The following is a 19,308-nucleotide window of genomic DNA, read 5'->3' as shown; positions in this document are numbered from 1 at the left end:
GCCGATGGGGAAACGGAGGCACAGAGAAGCCACAAATACTTCCAACAATCAGCCAGCTGGTAAGCAACCGGGAGTTCACTCACAGCTGTCTGATTCTGAAGTCAGATTTCTGGACCTCGGTGCTACACTGCTTCCCCTGGACAGCCAGGAGGAGCCCCAGGAGGTCCAAGCCATCCGCCCTATAGGGCAGCAGGAGCGGGTCAGGGGAAATGGAGGGAGGGGGGCATAGCGCAAGCACCACGTGACTGCTTTCACTCACTCTGAGCCCACCTCCAGAGCAGTGGCGAGCGCTGAGGACACAGCAGAGAGGAGGTCGGGGGAGCCCTAGAGGTAAGGGATTCGGAGGAGGCCATGAGCTTCCTTCCATGCGCTGGCTTGGATGGCCCCACTGCTTTCCCACCTCCCACTGGCCTTCCATTTTGTTCCAGCAACTCCATTCCAGGCTTTCCTGCTCCCACTGGACAGATGCGGAGACTGAGGCCCAGGAGGCTGGAGTGCAGGCTCTCCTTGCACCTCTCTGCTTTGAGTTTTCTACCTCATCAAAAGGATTATAGGGGACAGACAGAGCCACCTGCTGCTCAGTACTTCTGTCTGGGGATGACGGTTACTTGTGTCCAGGCTTCTCATCCCTGGCTAGTCCCTCCGTATCCCTCCTCAGCAACTAGCACTGCCTGGCACATAGCAGGTGCTCAGTAAAGTTCTGTTAATGAGGGAAAGGATGTTTATACTTGGCATTCCCCCTACGGGATCTTAAAAGCAGATGTATTTTCTTTTTTTTTTTTTTAAGATTTTATTTGAGACAGAGAGAGATCCCACGAGCAGGGGGAGAGGGGCAGAGAGAGAGGAAGAGCAGGAGAAGCAGGCTCTCCACTGAGCAGGGAGCCCTATGCAGGGCTCGATACCAGGACCCTGAGATCATGACCTGAGCCAAAGGCAGATGCTTAACCCACTGAGCCATCCAAGCATCCCAGCAGGTATATTATTATTTTTTTTAAATCATTCCTGTACCTTCAGGGCTGAGCATAGGCCCAGCACACAGCAGGTGCACAGACAAGTTTGCTTTCCTTGTTGGCACAGAGAACTGGTGTGTGCATGCTTTCCTTGGATTCAGACCCTCTAAGGCTCCCATTTCCTCCCTCATCAGACTCCAGGGAGTCCCTCAGTCTGGTCAACCCGAACTCATCGTCCTCTAGTCCTCCCTGGGATCCTGCCTGGGCTGATCCCCTTCCTCTATACCCTTTCTACCTGCCTGAAGCCTACCTCTCCGCCTCCCCAGAGGGGGCTCCCAGCCCTGAGCCCAAGCCCTGGCTGGAGTGAGAACCCCTCCCAGTCTCCATTCTCCATCAGCCTAGACAGACGGAACAGAAACTATGAGGGCTCAGGATGAGAGCCACCCCTCCCCGCCCCCAATACCACCCTCAGGAGAGTGCAGGGGGTCCCCCACCCCCACTACCCTGGCTCTCTCACCCTTCCCTGCCATGGGTTCCTCAGGAATCTCCCTGGTTCCTCAGTCATCACAAGAAGTCCAGGAGCCCTGTGTCCTCCCCACTGTGCTCAGCCCCCGTGTCCCCAGCATTTCTCATCATCTCCAGAGCAGGTGTCACTTATGTATTGGGCTGTCTCTCCCCCAAATGTCAGGACAGAAGCTCCTAAAGGACAAGTGGGAGTTTTCTGCCCTGCTGATGGCTGCACCCCGACTCCCGGAGCTGGCCCCGGGCACACATGATGTGGTATGTCCCGAGGGAATGACCAAAGCAACAATGGAGACTTGACCAAGAAGCTCCTGTGCCAGGAACATTTCTGTGCAATGAACACGAGCTGCCTGGGTTCACCTGACCCATGGGATTATGCTACCATGACCACGATTATCTTCTCTGTGTTTCAGATGAGCAAAATTTAGGTTCCGAGAAGTTCAATGATCGTTCCTGGCAAAACAGAGCTGGGATTCAAACCCAGGTTTGTCTGACTCTGAGACCTGGACTCCTCACTATTACTGGACAGGGGGTTTGAGCTCATGAGGGCTTTGCTTACCGGAGGTCCAGGCTCTCCAGGGGTCCCCACAGCACCGGGAGTTCCAGGATGACCCTACCGAGAGAGAGATGAGAGAGAAGGAATCAGGTGAAGCAGGTCACTCTTCCTCCTTCCATCCCAGCTGGCTTGGCCCTGGCCCTGGCCCCAGCCCAGGGCACAGGGGCAGCAGCCCGGCCTCCTGGAGAGAGAAGGAGCCGGTCTTCCTGAATGTTCGGGGCATATGGGAGCAGGCAGAGGAGAACAGAGCTGTCACCAGACCTGTGACAGGAGAGGGCAATCAGCACCCACTTGCTCCTTACCATCGATCCCTTGGGTCCGGGTGCGCCTGGGGGTCCCATCATGCCCCGGTCACCCTGTGATGGAGATAGCAAGGTAGGGAGGTCATGGCTGGGGAGTGGCTCTGCGGGGGGCAACTGCAGAGGCCTTCCAGAGGCCAAAGAGGGAGGGGTAGGGACTTGTCCAAAGTCTATAGTCACATCACCCAGGGTAGCAACAGGGGAAGGGGTGCTGGGATGTCACTCCGCAGAAGCCAGGAACCCAGTAAGCCCCAGGAGGCCTCAGCACCCACTGTGGCATCCCATGCAGCGGGCTGTCCCCAGGCAAGGATGGTCCTCCTCAGGGATGCGCGAATGACATTGTCCCCTTTGATGCCAGCCCATGTCACATGCTCCTCACTAGGCCCAGCATCCCCTGTGCTGGGCTTGTGGAGGTGGAAAGGCAGAAGGCACTCTCACTCTCCCCATCCACTGCCCAAACACAGATGAGATGCTGGAACATCTGAGATGCAGCTCTCTTCCTCTGGATCCATCCAGACTGACCGGGGCAGAGACCGTGGGCCTAAGAGATAGATCGCTGGAGGAAGCGATCTTTGAATTTGAACTTGAAAAGCAAATCTGAATCCTGCCTCTGTTTTTGTGAAGCCCTGTGTTTCGTAACCACAGATACAAATCACCAACACAGATACCAATGCGTAAGTAAGGGCATGGGTCTCGGTGCCAAGGCCCTTCAGCAGGGGATGTGACCCCCACCCCAGGTGCAGGGGAGTGGTGGGGAAGTCCTGCTTGACCCCAGAGAGCTGAAGGCTAACTCACCTAGGCACAGAGGGAGAAGGGGCGGGGGAGGAGGAGGCGTGTACCTGGCGGGGGGGGGGGGGGGAGGGGGCGGCACAGCCCATGGTTTGTAGGTGAGAAGGGACACGGAACATTTGAGCAATAAAGAAGGCCAGAGCTCATTGGATGTTGCACTACAGTTGAGCAAGAACGGAACCACCAGCGGCCACAGGGTGAAGGGCTCATGGAACCTTTCTGTACTGTTTTTGGCAACATTGTGTGACTCTGTAATTACTTCAAAATAAAAAGTTCAAAAGAGAAGCAGAAGAGGAGAAAATAGGGAAGGTGGAGGAGAAGGAGGAGGAGAAAGGGTCTGGGATGTGGAGTGCTAAGAAGAAAGGCACAGGAAGAGCCTGGAAAGGAAGGCGGGGCCCGATTAGCGCAGAGACTTCCTTTCTCTGGCCCTCAGTTTCCCCGTCTATCCAGTTGGCATAATATCGGCTCCCCAGAACGCCAGCTTGCCAATCAGATAAGCCCCTAAAAAGGAAGCAGCTCCCCTCCAGTGGTGGGAAACTGGAAGCGGGGGTGGGGGGGATGTGCTTTCGGGTTGGGAGCTAATGCGAGCCTGGTGGTTCAGCCCTTCAGAAAGGAGCCTTGGTTCTCTGATCTGTAAAACAGAGCTGCAGGGGGATTCCCGAGGCAGCCTTCAGAGCCATGCCCGCTCCCTTCTGTCGCCCACCCTGGGCAGTTCTAGTGCACAGCCAGGAGGGCTCAGACCACATGCATGAGCTGGTTGTCACACAGGAATCTGGCTGCACATGACGATGCTGACAGGAGGGCAGGGCAGAGCCCCAGGGGATGCTGGGACAGGGGACCGTGGCTCTCTGAGGGTCTGGAATGCTAGGGAAGCAAGGAGAAGCCACGGGAGAGAAGGCCAAAATCCCCGGGGCAACAAGCCCCTTCTTCTTAAAATCTCCACCACAGAGGGGGCGCCTGGGTGGCTCAGTGGGTTAAGCCTCTGCCTTCGGCTCAGGTCATGATCCCAGGGTCCTGGGATCGAGCCCCGCATCGGGCTCTCTGCTCTGCGGAGGGCCTGCTTCCTCCTCTCTCTCTGCCTGCCTCTCTGCCTACTTGTGATCTCTCTCTCTGTGTCAAATAAATAAATAAATAAAATCTTAAAAAAGAAAAAAATCTCCACCACAAGTCCTATTTGCAGATGGATTCTCCAAACCTAACTTACCTTTTCTCCCATGATCCCTGGCTCCCCGACCAGACCAATGAATCCCAGAAGTCCCTAGAAAAAACACGCGCAAAAAGCAAGAGAGAAGAGGAAGGTGCGTGAATTCGGGGACGTGCCGAGTTTGAAAGGCAATGCGCCGGCGTCTCCCAGCCCCTGGGGGTCCTGGCCTGCGCCCCCTGCCCCGCACCTGGGGATCCTGCAGGAGCGGGGTGCCACGGAGGAGAGCCGCCTCTCTCCAGGCACCGTCCTGACTTCCCTCGCTCCGCCAGATGGTTCTGATCTCGGAGCCAAGCGGTGGGGCGGCTGCCAGCATATCCCTGGGAGGCCACACATTCTTCCCGTGCCAGAAGCAGGCTGGGAGGTGGTTTGGGGGACGGGCTGTGGGGGGCAGGGGGTGCAGGGATGGCCCTTACGCTGTGCTGGGAAGAGCCCTGCCTGTTAGAAATCTGTCCCCATCTTCCAGGGCCCTGGGGCCGCTTCAAAGAGAGAAACAAAGCCGCTCGCCAGGATGGAAACAGTGGAACAGCTTCTGCCAAAAGACTCGATTCCATCGTGGGAAGTGGAGGCCTTTACACCGTCTTGTGAAAGGCTTCCTCTGCCTTCCGCAGGGCACACACCCACTCCCACTGTGGTTCCAGTTGCTCTTTTTAACTCCACTGGGTGATAACTGGCCTCTGTGTTCCAGGGGCTCTTCTAGGCGGCTGCCAGCCTCGCTGGGCCCAATGAGGCACGCACGCGCCCACCCGAACGGCCTGGAGGAGCCCCTCAGGAAAGCAGACGGTTCCCTGTCCAGGCCCCACGCTCTTCCCCGCTGAGGAAGACTGGAGCCAGGGGGCGGGGGGTCTTGCGCAGTTCAGAGGCGCAACCATGGCTTTGGGAGAACTTGGGGTTGCCGCCAATGTTTCTGGGAGAATCGGGAAAGACTGAGGGAGGAGGGGATTCTTCCCATGTGATCTGCTCCTGGTCCCCCAGCTGGGTCCAGAAAGAAATGACACCTGGAAGCTGAAGGGACACAGGTCAAAGGTTGCAAGTTGCATGCTCAGGCAGTGAAGCTGGCCGACTTGTCCATCCACTAGGGTGAAAACATGGCGCCCATTTCCAAAGGCTTAGGGCTGTGGGTCTCCGAGACAGTTTTAAATGGCAGCTCAGGCCACAACTGTGTGTGTCTTGCTGCTGTGGCTCCAAGGCCCATGCGCCTGTCCCTCCACCTGGGGGCCTCCACAGCCTGTGGCCATGAGCAGGGTACACACATCCCCTCCCCCCACCAGCAACCCCACACCATCACCGCACCGTGGAGGTCCTGGTTCCCCGGGCTCTGAGACCCTTCAGGGTTGAAGTATGAGGTGAGAGAGGGTGAGGTACAAGTATTAGGTCATGGCTAGTAAGTCACAGACAATAACCAAGTATTTGACTTTTGCAACAACTTACTTTAAAAAACAATTAGAGCATTTTCTGGGCGGCAGCGGTGTGAGGAACAACAGCTGAGGCCTGCTGAGTGCCAAGCCCTGCACCTGACCCTTCTTCTGATATCGTCACTCAGCCTTTGGGTGTGTAGACCCTGGGCAAGTCACAGAGCCTCTCAGAGCCTCATCCTCTGCAGAGGGTGGCCCTTTCCAGAAAGGTCTCTCCCTCTCTCCCCGGGGTTGTTCTGAGTCTTGAAGATAATGCATGGCACATGTAGGCACTCAATAAATGTTAGCCGCCTCCTGTCTCCTTCTGATTTATTTTAAAAAGGCATAGGGTTAAGACAGAGGCCTGAGCGCCCCACATGGGAGCACTCAGATGTTTAGAGGATGCCGAGGAACGGGAATAAAAACGGCTCTGTTAAGAGGCCCTGGGCCGACTGGCCCAGAGAAACAGAAATTTCATAGCTACTTTAAATTTATGAGTTGTTGGGTCCTGGAAGGCAGGCGGGTCATAAACCTCAAACAAGAAGCCAAACAGGACCTTAATGAATAAGGGCCATACAGCAAGTGCTCCATTTCCCCACCCCAGCCCCCAGGACACCCATGGGGCACTGTCCCAGAAGATCCTGGCTGGACCGTCCTGCGGGTGGAGATGAGGCTAGCCAGGAAGCCAACCCCAGAGGCCCAGGGCTTCCACCTGGCCAGGGGAGTTGGTGGGGTGGGAAGCAGCTCTGACTCCTGCAGGCCGGGCTGGCTCCCCTTAAGCCAGCATGGGGACACGGGGGAGGGGGCAGCTCTGTCACCTCCAATGGGTACCACACAGGCAGGTCTGAGTCCCCGATTTGGGGCAAGGGGCTGCCCTGGTCCTCACGCCGTCTACAGATAAACGGCAGTTGTCTGCTTATGTCTCCTCTTCTCCTTCCTTCCTTCCCTTCCCTCGTGTGCCATTCTGCCAGGCACGGGTGGTGCATGGGAATAAGAGAGCTATGGGTCCTCCGCGAGAATGGGCCTCTCCGGAGTAAGGGTTTGCACGCCCAGCCTCCCCCTGGACAGAGAGAGCTGCTTCCAGGCAAGAACCCAAGCCTGTGATCATCTCTGTATCCCAGCACCTAGGACAGGGCCCGCTGGCAAGCCCTCAGCGCTCTCCCTAGCTGTCACAAAATGGCAAGGATTTTCCAGTCCCTCCAAGACGGATCTTGGGAATCCAGCAGCGCTGTGTTCAGCCTTGGCCCTGACACTTATGTTGCTGTCTGGGAGATCCTGCCAAGTGATCTAACTTCCCAGAGCCTTCCTTTCCTCATCTGTGAAATGGGGAGACGAACTACCACCCCAGGATTGCCGAGGAAAGCGCAGGCAGGTACCGGGGCCTGGTACCTAATGGTCCAATCAGTGGAGCCAATACTGTCATCCATCCGAGGGAGGACCTTATAACCCCTCCTGGGGACCCTCTGATTCTGCCGTGAATAAGAGACACCTGCCCCTTCCCACATGGGAAGGGAGCCAAGGGCATAGCTGACATGCCATCCCTGCATGCCCATTGGCAGCCACGGGGCTCAGGGTCTGCCTCACCATTCAGACAGGCCTGTCTTTTCGGCTGTGGTCCCAGCTAGCCAGGCAGCTGGCTGGGGACTCTGCTGACCAGGCGGGCCTACAGATGCCCCCGGGCCGGTGGCCGCTCGCCCCTCTTGGCCTCAGCTTTGCCACTACCTCACTCAGTCACCCTTGCTAATCAGAGTGCCGATGTGGGCTAGGGTACAGCAGTCCTAAACTGGGGTTTCTGGAAGACCCTGTGGATAGAATCAGGGGGTCCCTGAACTTGAAGAGGCAAAAAAAAAAAAAAATCACAACTTATTTTTACTGTCTTCTGAAATTTAGCATTTCCCTCATATCTGAGAGTAGACAACAAACCCACGGTACTTGTTACTGTCCCAGATATTTACACATCACATGACAGCCACTGTCACACAGATTTCAAAATGTGTCACTAAGGCTTGTCACTGCTTCAAAAGTGAGGTCGTTATTGGACCTGCTCCTGGATCTCATTATTTAATGCATTAATAAAGGAGCTATCTAGGAATAGATCACATTTAGCATACTTTCATCATTGTATTTCAATATAATCAATTTCCTTTGTAATACTCCACTGTGCATTTTATGCATTTGAAACTCTATTCTGAGAAGGGGTCCGTGAGCTTTGCCAGCCTGCCAGGGACAGAGCACTGTGCAAGGACACTTCCTGTCCCGGCATTCTAGGACTCTGAGGCTCTGTGTCCCGAGGGCCCTTACCATCAGCATAACTATTAAATTAAATTTGCTGATCGCATGGCCTTTTTTTTCCAATCAGGAAATATATCCAGGCCATGACAGCCCTTCCAAACTCCCGGGCTTCCCACAGAATGTGCTTGAATGACACTGGAAAGGTTTCAAAAATCCAGTCCACCCCCTGCTTTAATTCCTTTCTTCCCCCCAACAGATGTTGCCGGCCTGGTGAGGAAGCCCGTCGTGCACGACTCTCACGCCATTGATGGCGTTTCTCAGCTGAGGCAGATTCTTCAGGGTACCCAGTGCCGTTCCTCCCTCCAGCATGGGGCAGCCCCTTGCAGGGTTCAGGAGGGCTTCTTTAAGGGAGGGGAGAAGATTGCTACCTTTACCCTGACCTCCAAGCCCAGAGGTCAAGCTTTCAGGCAGTGCCTGCTATCTGTCCCTCCCGCTCTACAGCACACACAGCTGCTTCTCGGTGGGCTTCTCGGTGGCACCGAGGACCCTGGGCCTCAATAATGAAGGTCGTGACTCTCGAACCTTCTTTCTAATGACGACTTGCATCCTCCTCTCCTCTTCAGAACTTGGCCTGACTTCCCAGCTAGCCGGAACCACTGGTTTGAATTTCGCTCTCCTCATAAGTTAAGGTGGAACCGAACCAAGAGCCCCTGCCAGGTGGTTATGCTTCTCTGGTCTTCAGCTTCCCTATCTGTAGATGGAGCACAGCCGGAGGTTCTTGAAGGCTCTTCCAGCTGTAATGTTCTGGGAGCAAAGTCATGTCATCCCTTTGGGCAAATGCTCCAAAAACATCCCCAGAGGCAGGCCATGGACTACAATTCACAGAGTTCTCATTCAGTGACTTCACCTCCCTGAGAGTCAGTGACCATCTCAATGAAAGGGGGAGACGAGCTCACTGGGCCCAAGAACTAGCAAGGGAACGGATATGGGGGATGCGTGAGGAGCGTTTTACTGAAAGGCTTGGCACAGAGTCAGCGCTCCATAAAGAGTCTTCGTGTTCAGAGACCGATATTGACTTACCTGCTCACCCACAGGCCCTGGCCGTCCAGGGTCGCCTGGCTCCCCCTACAAAGGACAGAGGAGAATCACTTGGGATGGGTGATGGGAGTCTAGCCCCCTCCCAGAGAACACCCCCAGGTGACTGGCCTTAGTCCCCAGAATTAGGGAAGGACAGGAACCTCAATTCCAGAGTCTAACCTTGTAGACCCCAAACAAATGGCAGAAATGATGGGACACTTGGACAGAACCTCTGGCCCCAGACATGGCCCTAGCCGCCCATTCCCTCTGAGAGGCCCTCAGCAGATGACTTGGTACCTTCGGGTCTGTATCTCATTTGGGCTGTTCATCAACCCACTGCATTTTGTGGAGGTGGTAACTAAAGCCCGGAGAGGCAAGGTGATCTGCTCAGGGCCACACAGCAAGCTAGAGGCAGGGCTAGAATTGGAACTTTGGTCTGACTGATTGAAATCCCCATTTCTACTGGATGAGGCCTGCCCCACCACAGGAAGATCAGGGAGCCAGGGAGTCAGGGCACCTAGATCCTAGACCCTAAGCCACCAGACCTCTGCCACCAGCTCACAAAATGACTAGTGAGCCTTGTCTCTGCTCCGGGCTCAGCCTGCCCAGCTATAAATAAGGGAAATCAGACTCATTTGTCTCATAGGCTATTTCCAGCTCTCACGCTTGGTGTCCTCATGTATAGCCTTGTCTGCCGGCTTTATCCCATGCTGGGGTGGCTCCTGCTCCTTAGGCAGCCACAGCCGCCCTGGTCTCCCCACAGCGTGCACCAGAGAGGCGAGCAGCCCTGTGGGATAAATCCACCCAGACTATGTCACCGCTCTCACCACAGAAACCCAGCTGGTATCTGAGGGAGTAAGACCGAGACCTCGGGGGGCAGGACAAGGGCTAAGCGAGCCAAACTAGCCAGAAGCTGGGCTCCCAGATGGACACGGCTCACCACAATCAGGGTCCGAGCCTCTCAGCCTTCCCTCTGGCGCCTCCCCCAGACCTCCGGCTCCTGAGAACCAGTGGGGCCAGACAGACACACGGGCCATGTCTGCTGAGCAGAGGGGGACGTGGATGTCCTGGGCTACCCTGGCTCTGCCCTCAGCATCGCGTGTCTGCCCAGAGGTAGACGTGGCCCAACACTCTGTCCAGGATGGGTCGGAATATCCAACCCTCGAGAGGAGCCCCTGGAAAACCACTAAGCGAGGCTGCCCATGTGCCGAGGACCATCACTCTCCCACCCAGGCCAGGTCTTTTTTGATATGTTAAAAAAACAAAAACAAAAACCAAAAAAACCTGTTACCAAAAGTAATACGTTATTGACTGCACATCACGGGGAAAAGCTAGAGGCCCACAAGAGAGAACGGTTATGTCCTCTGCTCCCGCCCCCCCGAGAGAGCCCCCGTCCTCACTGCAGCCTCTGCTCTGAGCACGCAGGACCATCGTGCAACGGGCCCCCACAACAGGCTCCTTCTGGAACCTGCTTCCGACTACTGCCACAGCTCCACTCCCACACACACGGGCATTTCCCCATCTCACAAACTTGGCCTCTTCAACGTCTTTGGTGGCTGCATTGCGTCCCATTACTTGAACTCTACCCCGCTATTGGATTTTGAGGTTCTTGCTCATTTTGTCCTCTCTGTTACCAGTATGTTGTGATAAGTGGGGACCGTTGACTGCCTTTCCACAACCGTCCCTGGGATGGGGGTTCCAACTGGGGCCCTCATTTGCCCCCCTTCTTCTCTTCTCCAGTTGTTCCATACATGCCCGCCCTCAAAGCCCAGTCACTTCCAGGTCCCCTCACCTTCATGCCATCTGGGCCAGGCCGGCCAGGAAACCCCTTCCTGCCAGGTTGGCCCTGCAATAGAGAGAGGTGAGTGAGGGGGGGCGGTTAGGTGGAGGATGGGGGTGCAGCATCACTGGGGCCCAGGGGAGAGCTGCAATGCCCCAGAGGGGGCAAGGATGCAGAGACCCGAGGGCCCCAGGCTGCCAGCTGGTCTGGAGATGCATGGGTGGGGGTGGGGGTGGGGTCTGGCAGCTGCACAACCTCAGGGAAGTCTCCCCTCCCAGGCCAATCCTGTTTTGTAAATGGGGATCTTGAAACCTGCTTTCAAGGAATGAGGAAGAGGAAGGAACTGGACAGAAGATACAGGGTCCCAGAGGGAATGGAGAGTTTATGCCAGCGGTCTTCAAAGTGTGGCCTAGGGACCCCTGTGATCCCTGGAGCCCTCCCAGAAGATGCATGACATCAGAACTAGGTTCACAATAACGGTAAGACGTTGTTTGCCTGTGTCTCTCTCATTCTCGTGAGTGTATGCGGAGTTTTCCAGAGGCTACATGACATGTGGTATCGTCAACAGATTGAAAGCAGAAGCAGATGGGAGAATCCAGCTGACTTCTATTAAACCAGACATTAAAGAGATTTGCAAAAACGGTAAAACAATGCCACTCTTTTCATTAGATTATTTTGCTTTGGGAAAATATAGCCGGTTGGTTGTTTTGTGTTGTTTTGTTGTAAAACTATTATTTTGTGACCATGAAATGGGCTTATTATTATTTCAAATGAATTAATAAATATATTTGAAAGTTTTCAGTTTTAATCACTAATATCCATAGAGGGGACCCACACAAAGAAAAGAAGTTTGGGTCTACCATCATTTTTTTTTTTTTAAGAAGGTAAACAGGCCTCAAGACCAAAACATTCATGCACTTCTGGTTTACGCTCTCCCTGGCATGGGCCTCGTAGAATGCCACTTGGAGCAGAGCAGTGGGGAGGATGCCAGGTGAAGTTCTGGGCTTGAGATGCTGGGCTAAACCCCTTGCTCTTTGAGCCTGATGGCCATGGGTGAAAATAAGACCAGCAATGGCGTTCTCATGGAGAGTCAAATGCATGGAAGCTGGTGCAAAGCCCAGCACACGGCCGCAGGACTGACACAGCCAGGCGGTTTCTCGCCTCTTGTCTCTTGTCCTTTGTGTCTGTTCTAGTCCCTTCTCTGGCTGGCCCAAAGCTCTTGCTGATGACTTCTCGGCAGAGCGCCCCCCAGTGTGTTGCCTATCTGCACACAGTGGGCTCAGGAAAGACAAAACCCATCTCCCTGGGGCCAGTGACACTCACCTCCAAGCCGGGGGCCCCAGGAGGCCCCATGGGTCCCTCATCTCCCTAGAGGTGGGAGATACAAGAGAGGAAAAAGGAGAAATTAATCCAGTGAGGGTCTCGGAGAACTTGACCTGTAAGGAGGGAAAGCGGTGGACAGAGGAGAGCCCTCCTGGACCAAGAGAAATGGTATGCCTGGTCCCCCCACCCCAGGCCCCCACCCAGGCCATACCGGGACTTCCACGTGAAGGGGGCTCCCAGTGCCATCTGAATGTGACAGGCACGGGGTTCATGGCAGGGCCGGGCAGGAGGTCAAACCCTATCCTATGCTGTGGGTACAGAGCCCTTGACAGCAGCTCAAAGATACGAACTCTATTCTAAGCTCCACCATTCATTCAGTGACAGACCTTAACCTCCTCATGCCTCAGTTTCCCCATCTGTAAAATGGTGCCAACGGAGAGGACCATCCTAAAGTATGACCACTAGCCTACGTGGAGTTCCTAGAAGACAGAGGTGAGGCCCCATCCCCTCCTCTGTCACAAACATCATTGAGGAAGGGTGTGTGGGGACTGCAGATGGGGCCGAGGGGCATGAGAGAGGGGGGAGATGGAGAAGTGAACGAATGCAGGAGTGGATGAATGAATCCACGGGGACGTGAGCAAGTGGCAGCCTCTCGGGTGGTAATGTGGGTGTAGACAGAGGCACGTGGCTGGCGCCGTCCCTCCCTCCTTGCCCCTCCCTCCCTGACCACTCTGGGCCCTCCCGCAGGCCAGGGCAGCCTCCAAACCGGCCCCTCTGGCACTCCAGGCCTAACCCAGAGGCCCCCCCTTGGGGGCCACCCCCCATCCCAGCTTCCAGGAAAGCAGCCCCACGTGGCCGCCCGCAGAGCCAGCGCTGGGACCCCGCCAGACCCAGGACCAGCCTGCAAAGGGATCTGTGTCTGCTGGATGCCTGCCTGTGGTTGTGGTGAGGCCGGGCCTCCTAGGCTCTCAGCCGGGGCTGTCTGTGTGTCACGGGGCCCTTGGGGTCTGAGCCTGGAAGGATGGTAGGGGGCCTCAGGCATAGGCAAAACTCAGGGCCAGCCCGTGGGGTGCCCAACGGGCCCGCCCATGGAACTTCTCTATCCCCTTCAGCATGAATGAAGAAATGAGCCAATGTCCACTCTGCCACTTACTAGCTCTGCCAGTTGGGTCCTACTCTGGGATGCCCCCTGGGCAGTTCCCAGGAGCACAGACATAATGGCACAGGGTCTTTGTCGTGGGCGTCGGGCTCAAGCAGACCCAGATTTGAATCCTGACCCTGCCTGCCACTAACCATGCGACCCAACACGTGTCCTCACCCCGAGTCTCGGGGCCTTGCCATCTACTCTCACACACCCACACCCCAGGAAGATGTGTTACAGACAGGAGCAGCAGCAGTGGCCTCCAGAGAGAAAAGCCCCGGGCGATGGGGATGCAGTGGCGGCAGACAGTCACCTGCCAGCCAGGCCAGGCCAGAGAAAGGCCTTGGCAAGGTCACGGGGTAGAGCCAAAAAAAGGATGAGCGGAAGGGCGGGCCTGAGGCAGCCGGGGGGAGGTGTCCAGGCCGAAGAGCCCTGGCCCCCAACGGAAGCCTCCAGGACCCAAGATGGAACCAGTGGGGCTGCAGGGGACAAGCAGGGGACACAGGGCCAGATGGTCTCACCTCGGGCCCCAGCTGCCCACGGGGTCCCGGCACGCCTCGAGCTCCAGGCTTACCCTGGTGAGAAGGGAACAGAAAGAGGTTTCAGAGGCGGCACCTCCACAACCATCAGAGGCTGGCAAGACCCCCAACAAATCCAAGTCAGGCAGCCAGCCCCAGAGGCCCGTGGTTTCCACAGAGCAGGGACTTACCTTCGTGCCTTCTGGGCCATTGTCCCCAGGGGGGCCAATGTCTCCGGGGAATCCCTGAGGGGAAGCAGAGAACAGGGGTCACCCATGGGTGAAGGGAAGTGCTAAGAGCGTCGGTCTTGGAGGGAGACCAGTCCAGGTCTCTGTCTCTTCCTACATGGGATGGGACCCTGGGCATTAACCACCCAGACCCTGTAGTTCTCTGTTCTAGAACAAGGACCTTGGGTAAGAGCCTGTACATCTTGGAGAGTTGCTTAGAACATTAAATGAGATAATGCAAGAAAATACTTAATACTGGGGGGCACCTGGGTGGCTCGGTGGGTTAAAGCCTCTGCCTTTGGCTCAGGTCATGATCCCAGGGTCCCAGGATCGAGCCCCACGTTGGGCTCCCTGCTCAGCAGGAAGCCTGCTTCCCTTCCTCTCTCTCTGCCTGCCTCTCTGCCTACGTGTGATCTCTGTCTGTCAAATAAATAAATAAATGTTTTTTTAAAAAAACTGAAAAAAAAGAAAATACTTAATATTGGAACAAGAGCACAGTACACACAAGATTGTGTGACCCAGGGGCGCCTGGGTGGCTCAGTGGGTTAAAGCCTCTGCCTTCGGCTCAGGTCATGATCCCAGGGTCCTGGGATCAAGCCCCACATTGGGCTCTTTGCTCAGCGGGGAGCCTGCTTCCTCTTCTCTGTCTCTGCCTGCTCTCTGCCTACTTGTGATCTCTGTCTGTCAAACAAATAAATAAATAAAATCTTAAAAAAAAAAAAAAAGATTGTGTGACCCAGTATTCCCTGTGTCCTGGGTCTTCTGCTGCTGGAGACCCAAAGCCAGCCCTCCTCTGCTCCAAGAAATGGTCGCCTTTGATTGCAGTGTGCCTACAGACACGATGCTACAACTTCGAAGGGCTTAGGAAATGCTGGTCTAACTAAGCTTGGCTCCTCCTCTCCAAAGCTGAAACACCCCCTGTATCCCAGCCAGGTGTGTAGACTCTGCCCCATACCACTAAGGAGGGCTCACTGCTCCCAGACCAAGCCTGTCCCCAATGGCTGGCCACGCACTGGAGGCTTCTTCCTGACATGGAGCAGAGCCCCCTCCCTTTCCCCTTGACAACCTCGTGCTGCCCCGTAGGACTGCACAAAGCATGGGGGGTGGGAGTCCTTCTTTCCACAGTGGTCTCTGCACAATCTGGAAACCAGTTTTCCCCTTCCCAGAGGCCTGCCCTTTGCTGTCCCTTCAATGGTTTCCACTCTGGGGCCCAGGGCCCCTCAGTCTTGCCACCTCCAGTCGGTCAGCTTCCACTATTGGCAGTCACTAGGATGCCGGTGTGTCTCTGGGTGTGAACAGACCAGCAGAGGACAGCATGGGAACATCCCCTTCCTTGTTGTAGGTGTAATACCTCTGGTAATTTATCCCAGTGCTGCAGTCACTTTTAGGGCAGCCCCACTACTCCCTTAAACCAAAATCTTACATGAATCCCTGAGACCAAAATGCCTCCTCCCACATCACCTCCATAAGCGACTTTTTCCCTTCCTTTTTGGTGACTCCCCTTAAATTCCAGCTCAAATATCCTCTCACCCTTCTTACTAGCAATGGCAAGAATGTGTCTGAATTTTGAGCTAATAGAGAAAGCCAAAGCTACCACATCTTTTTTTCTTCAAATCAAGAGCCTCAAAGTCCCGTTCTGCCATCAAATCACTGTGTGACCCTGGGCAGGTGCCTGAGCATCTCTGGGCCTTGGTTTGCTCATCTGCAAAATGGTGACCACATCACCTTACAGGGCTGTTCTCAGGCTTGAAGGGAAGAATGCAAGCAAAGGGCTTAGTTTAGCTCCCGGCACCTAGTGAGCACTCAGCAAAAATCCACATCCAAAGGGACTCAGCATCCAAAAGGATGCAGAGCAGGAGCCACTCTACCACCCACCCCACCCACCCCTATCCCAGGGCCGGCATGGTCTCAGAAGGAGCAGAGACCCAGGAAGGCGCTGACGTGCTCTTCAGCTTCTGTCTTCAGCAAAGCAAGACCATCTTCTGGACACGGAGTCAGCCAATCCAAACAGAACCCAAAGGTGGGAGATGCAGACCCCGGATCTGTCCAGGGACCCAGGAGAGAATCAAAGCAGAGCTTATCTGCTACCAGCAGCAGTGACCCTGAGAAAGTCACTTCACGGCACTGTGACTCAGTTTCCTTATCTGTCACACAGTGTGGTACCACCTCCCTCACGTAATTGTAGCTGCACGTCAACGTGTTCTTGTCCCCACCCCACGACACAGCCTGCTGAAGGAGGTGGTGCCTGATAAACGTGAGGCAGCACGCGTCCCCCCACAGTGGCCAGACTGCTGGGAAACCCGGGCTGTTAGAAAACTCTTTTTCCACAGCAGCCAGGGGAAGGAATCGAGGCCGTGGAAGAGAGGCCAACTGCATTCGTCTAAAGATAGGACTGTGTCACAGCCAAAGTCAACAGAGCATGAAGTCAGAACCTGAAGCTTGCAGGAAACTATCCCTCATCTATCTGGGTGATACCAGGAGTGATCTTTGGAAAGGTCTGGAGAACCCAGCAGAGTGAGACTTTCGTCTCTGAGATCTTGTGGAAGATGGGGAGGTGTGTGTACACAATGAAGGCTGGCTGGGGTTGGCCTCGACCCCCAGAAAGCCTGGGTACCGAGGATCCTGGGCAATTGGCAGCCCTGGCAGGACCACCCCATGTTCCAGAGATGGTCCCCATTGGAGGGGCAGGGAGGAAGAGCTCAACCAGCTACCTCGCACCATCGTGTCCATGTGAAGTCTGCACATTAGCCAACAGACAGCAGACCTGTGCTAACTCTCCCGTGCATCCGAAGCTCTCAGTCAAGTTCTACTAATTGCTAAATCATCCTTCATGACTTCTCATTCTCCATTCAAACACCGGAATTTTCATGTCTGCCTCTTGCTCCCCACTCCTCGGAACTCTGAGCCCTGAACTTTTTCCAGGGGGAGTGTGGGTATTTGGAAAAGTTCCAGGGCTCAGGCTGGAGAAACAGGAGCTCCTCTTAAGGGTGCAGGCCCGAGTTCAGAAGGCTTTCCTGATGTTTTTTCTGGAAGCTATAAAGGTGACCACAAAGTTAGGGAGGGTCTCCGAGGCCAGCTTCTGTCCCACTGCCACTGAAAGTCACCAGGGGCAAAGAGGTAGAAAAGGAAAGATCCCTGATCTTGGAATTTCTATTCTTGGCCCCATCTCTCGTTTGCTGTGTGGCTTTAGGTAAGTAACCCCTCCTCCCAATCTCTGGGTCTCGGTTTCCCAAGGACAAGCCCCAGCCCTGATTGTAGCCGGACACAGAAATATGGCCTCACGTACGTACCTCAGGTCCAGGAGGCCCAGGAAACCCAAAGGATCCCTTGTCTCCAACTTTGCCCTGGGGAAGAGAAGAGATGGCAGGGGAGGCACGGGTAAGGGAGGACCCGCTTTCCCCCATCCTTTGTATTAGCCCCCTGGCTGTGGGGGGCTGAAAACCTCAGGGGCATATGAATGAGGTCTCCCTAGATAACTAGAAGCTACTGTTCAAAGCCCGCCTCCTACACTTTCAGCCATGGGATCCTCGGGCAACACGCTTCATCTGGTAGAAGCTCAGTTTCTTCATCTGTAAGATGAGAGAGATAATACTATCTAGCCCTCGGGGTGGTTGGCAGCCTTCAAAGAAGTATACGGTACAGCAGGGAGCGGACACACAGCCGCATTCCAGAAATACATGTTATCAATGCTACTGCTGTTTTCAGGGCGTTGGGAGCCCCAGATTCTGATTCTCCCCAGAACTCTGACAGTGACCGAGGCCTGTCTCTGATGCTGGGTGAGTTCCTGCCCCTCTGGGCTCAGTGTCCTCCTCTGTAAAATGGGTGAATCTCATTCCTGTCCTGCTCTGTCTGGCTCCCAAGGTGGCTGCAGGAGGAAATGCGGCCCAGGACGTGACCGTGTCCCTGGTCACATTCATGATTGCAGAGCGCAAGGTTTGGGGGAGTTAGAGCCAAAGGTACTTACCAGAGGCCCCGGCTTCCCCCGTGCTCCTGGGAACCCCGGCAATCCCTGGCTCCCCTGGAAAAGACCAAGCGCAGGCTGGGGTTAGTAAGGAGTGAAAATGACCAGGGGAACAGCTGCTCAGTTGTCCTTGCCACCTGGGGCCTGGAGAACACACCCTTTTGGGGGGAAATGAGCTTCCCCCTCACTTTCCCTGTCTCCAGTCTCCAGCGGGGCACCTCTGTGGGTTGGGTGTCAGGGGTGCAAAGGTGATACAGCAGGCCCTACCCTCGCCAAGTCGTCCTGGAACCCGGGACTCCGGGGGGCTCCAAGGAAGCTCCACAGTGCGATTTATGCCTGAGGAATTCTGGAGACAGGGGCCCAATGGGGGAAACAGCCGGGGCCCGCATGTCTCACAGTCCAGAGACACCGAGGCTGGGTCAGGACAGGCCAGCCAGGAGGGAGGGAAGAGGAAGAGGGAGAGCGGGCCAACATCTGGGCCTTGTTGACTGGCTGGGCGAGGTCCAGATGTGGCCACATGGTGCCGGACACAGGCAAAGAGGAGCCGGCCTCAGCAAGCTGCCTCGGTTCACCCATCAGTCAGGAAGGCCGGTTACTCACTCACTTACTCAAACATGTCCTAAATGCTCACTGTTCTGTGTAGGACTCCGAGTTGAGCTCTGCCAGGGCTGTCTGGAGCAATACCCTTGGGGAGCGAGCTGGCTGGCATGGGGCTGAGCACAAGTCCCCATCAACCAGGTGCTGGCTCAGATGATGGACGGGTGGGCTGCTAGGGGCATGTGGGGAGGGAAGTGGCCACGTCCAGTCAGGTGGAGGAAACGGCATCCGAGCAGGGTTCTGAAGAATGGGGCCGTGCAGAGGCTGAGTGGACAGTGTGCCAGACAAGACAGCAGTGTGTGGGGGCAGAGGGCCCTTTGGGGGAGCATGGGGCTATAAGGATGAGGGGCAGGAACAGGTCCGAGGGGCTCACTCGCTGGGGTCCTACATGCAGGGCCGAGGAGCCAGGATTTGGCAGTAGGAGCCATGGATGGTCTGTGAGCACAGAGCAGAGCTTTGCGTGAGGGAGACAGACTGGGAGAGAAGGGATGGGGAACCTGACTGTGAGTCAGGAGGCTGTCAAGGCCAGGGAAGAGATGGTGATGGGGGACTGCAGCTGGAGAAGACAGGGTTATGTGAAAGGAAGCCATCTTTAAGGGAGGTCCTGGCCCATAAGAGACCCTGAGAAGGAAGCTGGGACCAGAGAAAAGCAGAGTTGGGGAGAAAATCCGCTGCAATTACCTTGTCTCCTTGGAATCCAGTCTCTCCCGACACACCCGGAACCCCTTGTTCACCCTAAAT

The 19,308-nt window shown here is 55.5% G+C and overlaps 1 protein-coding gene across 4 annotated transcripts in view; it reads right to left on the bottom strand.

Annotated features, from left to right (window-relative positions):
• Positions 1 to 19,308, bottom strand: part of COL27A1 (collagen type XXVII alpha 1 chain) — a 134,607-nt gene that overhangs the window by 43,607 nt on the left and 71,692 nt on the right. For all 4 annotated transcript variants that reach the window (XM_032865688.1, XM_032865687.1, XM_032865689.1 and 1 more), the window contains 11 exons: positions 19,249 to 19,302; positions 17,974 to 18,027; positions 17,300 to 17,353; positions 13,974 to 14,027; positions 13,786 to 13,839; positions 12,124 to 12,168; positions 10,813 to 10,866; positions 9,024 to 9,068; positions 4,321 to 4,374; positions 2,331 to 2,384; positions 2,032 to 2,085 (listed from right to left, as the gene is read on the bottom strand). In XM_032865688.1, coding sequence (XP_032721579.1) covers positions 2,032 to 2,085; positions 2,331 to 2,384; positions 4,321 to 4,374; positions 9,024 to 9,068; positions 10,813 to 10,866; positions 12,124 to 12,168; positions 13,786 to 13,839; positions 13,974 to 14,027; positions 17,300 to 17,353; positions 17,974 to 18,027; positions 19,249 to 19,302 — 576 coding nt within the window. The remainder of the gene's footprint in view (positions 1 to 2,031; positions 2,086 to 2,330; positions 2,385 to 4,320; positions 4,375 to 9,023; positions 9,069 to 10,812; positions 10,867 to 12,123; positions 12,169 to 13,785; positions 13,840 to 13,973; positions 14,028 to 17,299; positions 17,354 to 17,973; positions 18,028 to 19,248; positions 19,303 to 19,308) is intronic.

Source organism: Lontra canadensis, unplaced genomic scaffold, assembly GCF_010015895.1.
Source record: "Lontra canadensis isolate GAN:19392208 unplaced genomic scaffold, GSC_riverotter_1.0 scaffold30, whole genome shotgun sequence".
In the NCBI taxonomy this organism is placed as follows: Eukaryota; Metazoa; Chordata; class Mammalia; order Carnivora; family Mustelidae; genus Lontra; species Lontra canadensis.
Note: the sequence above shows the minus strand (reverse complement) of the source record. Positions and strands in the feature narration are given on the sequence as shown.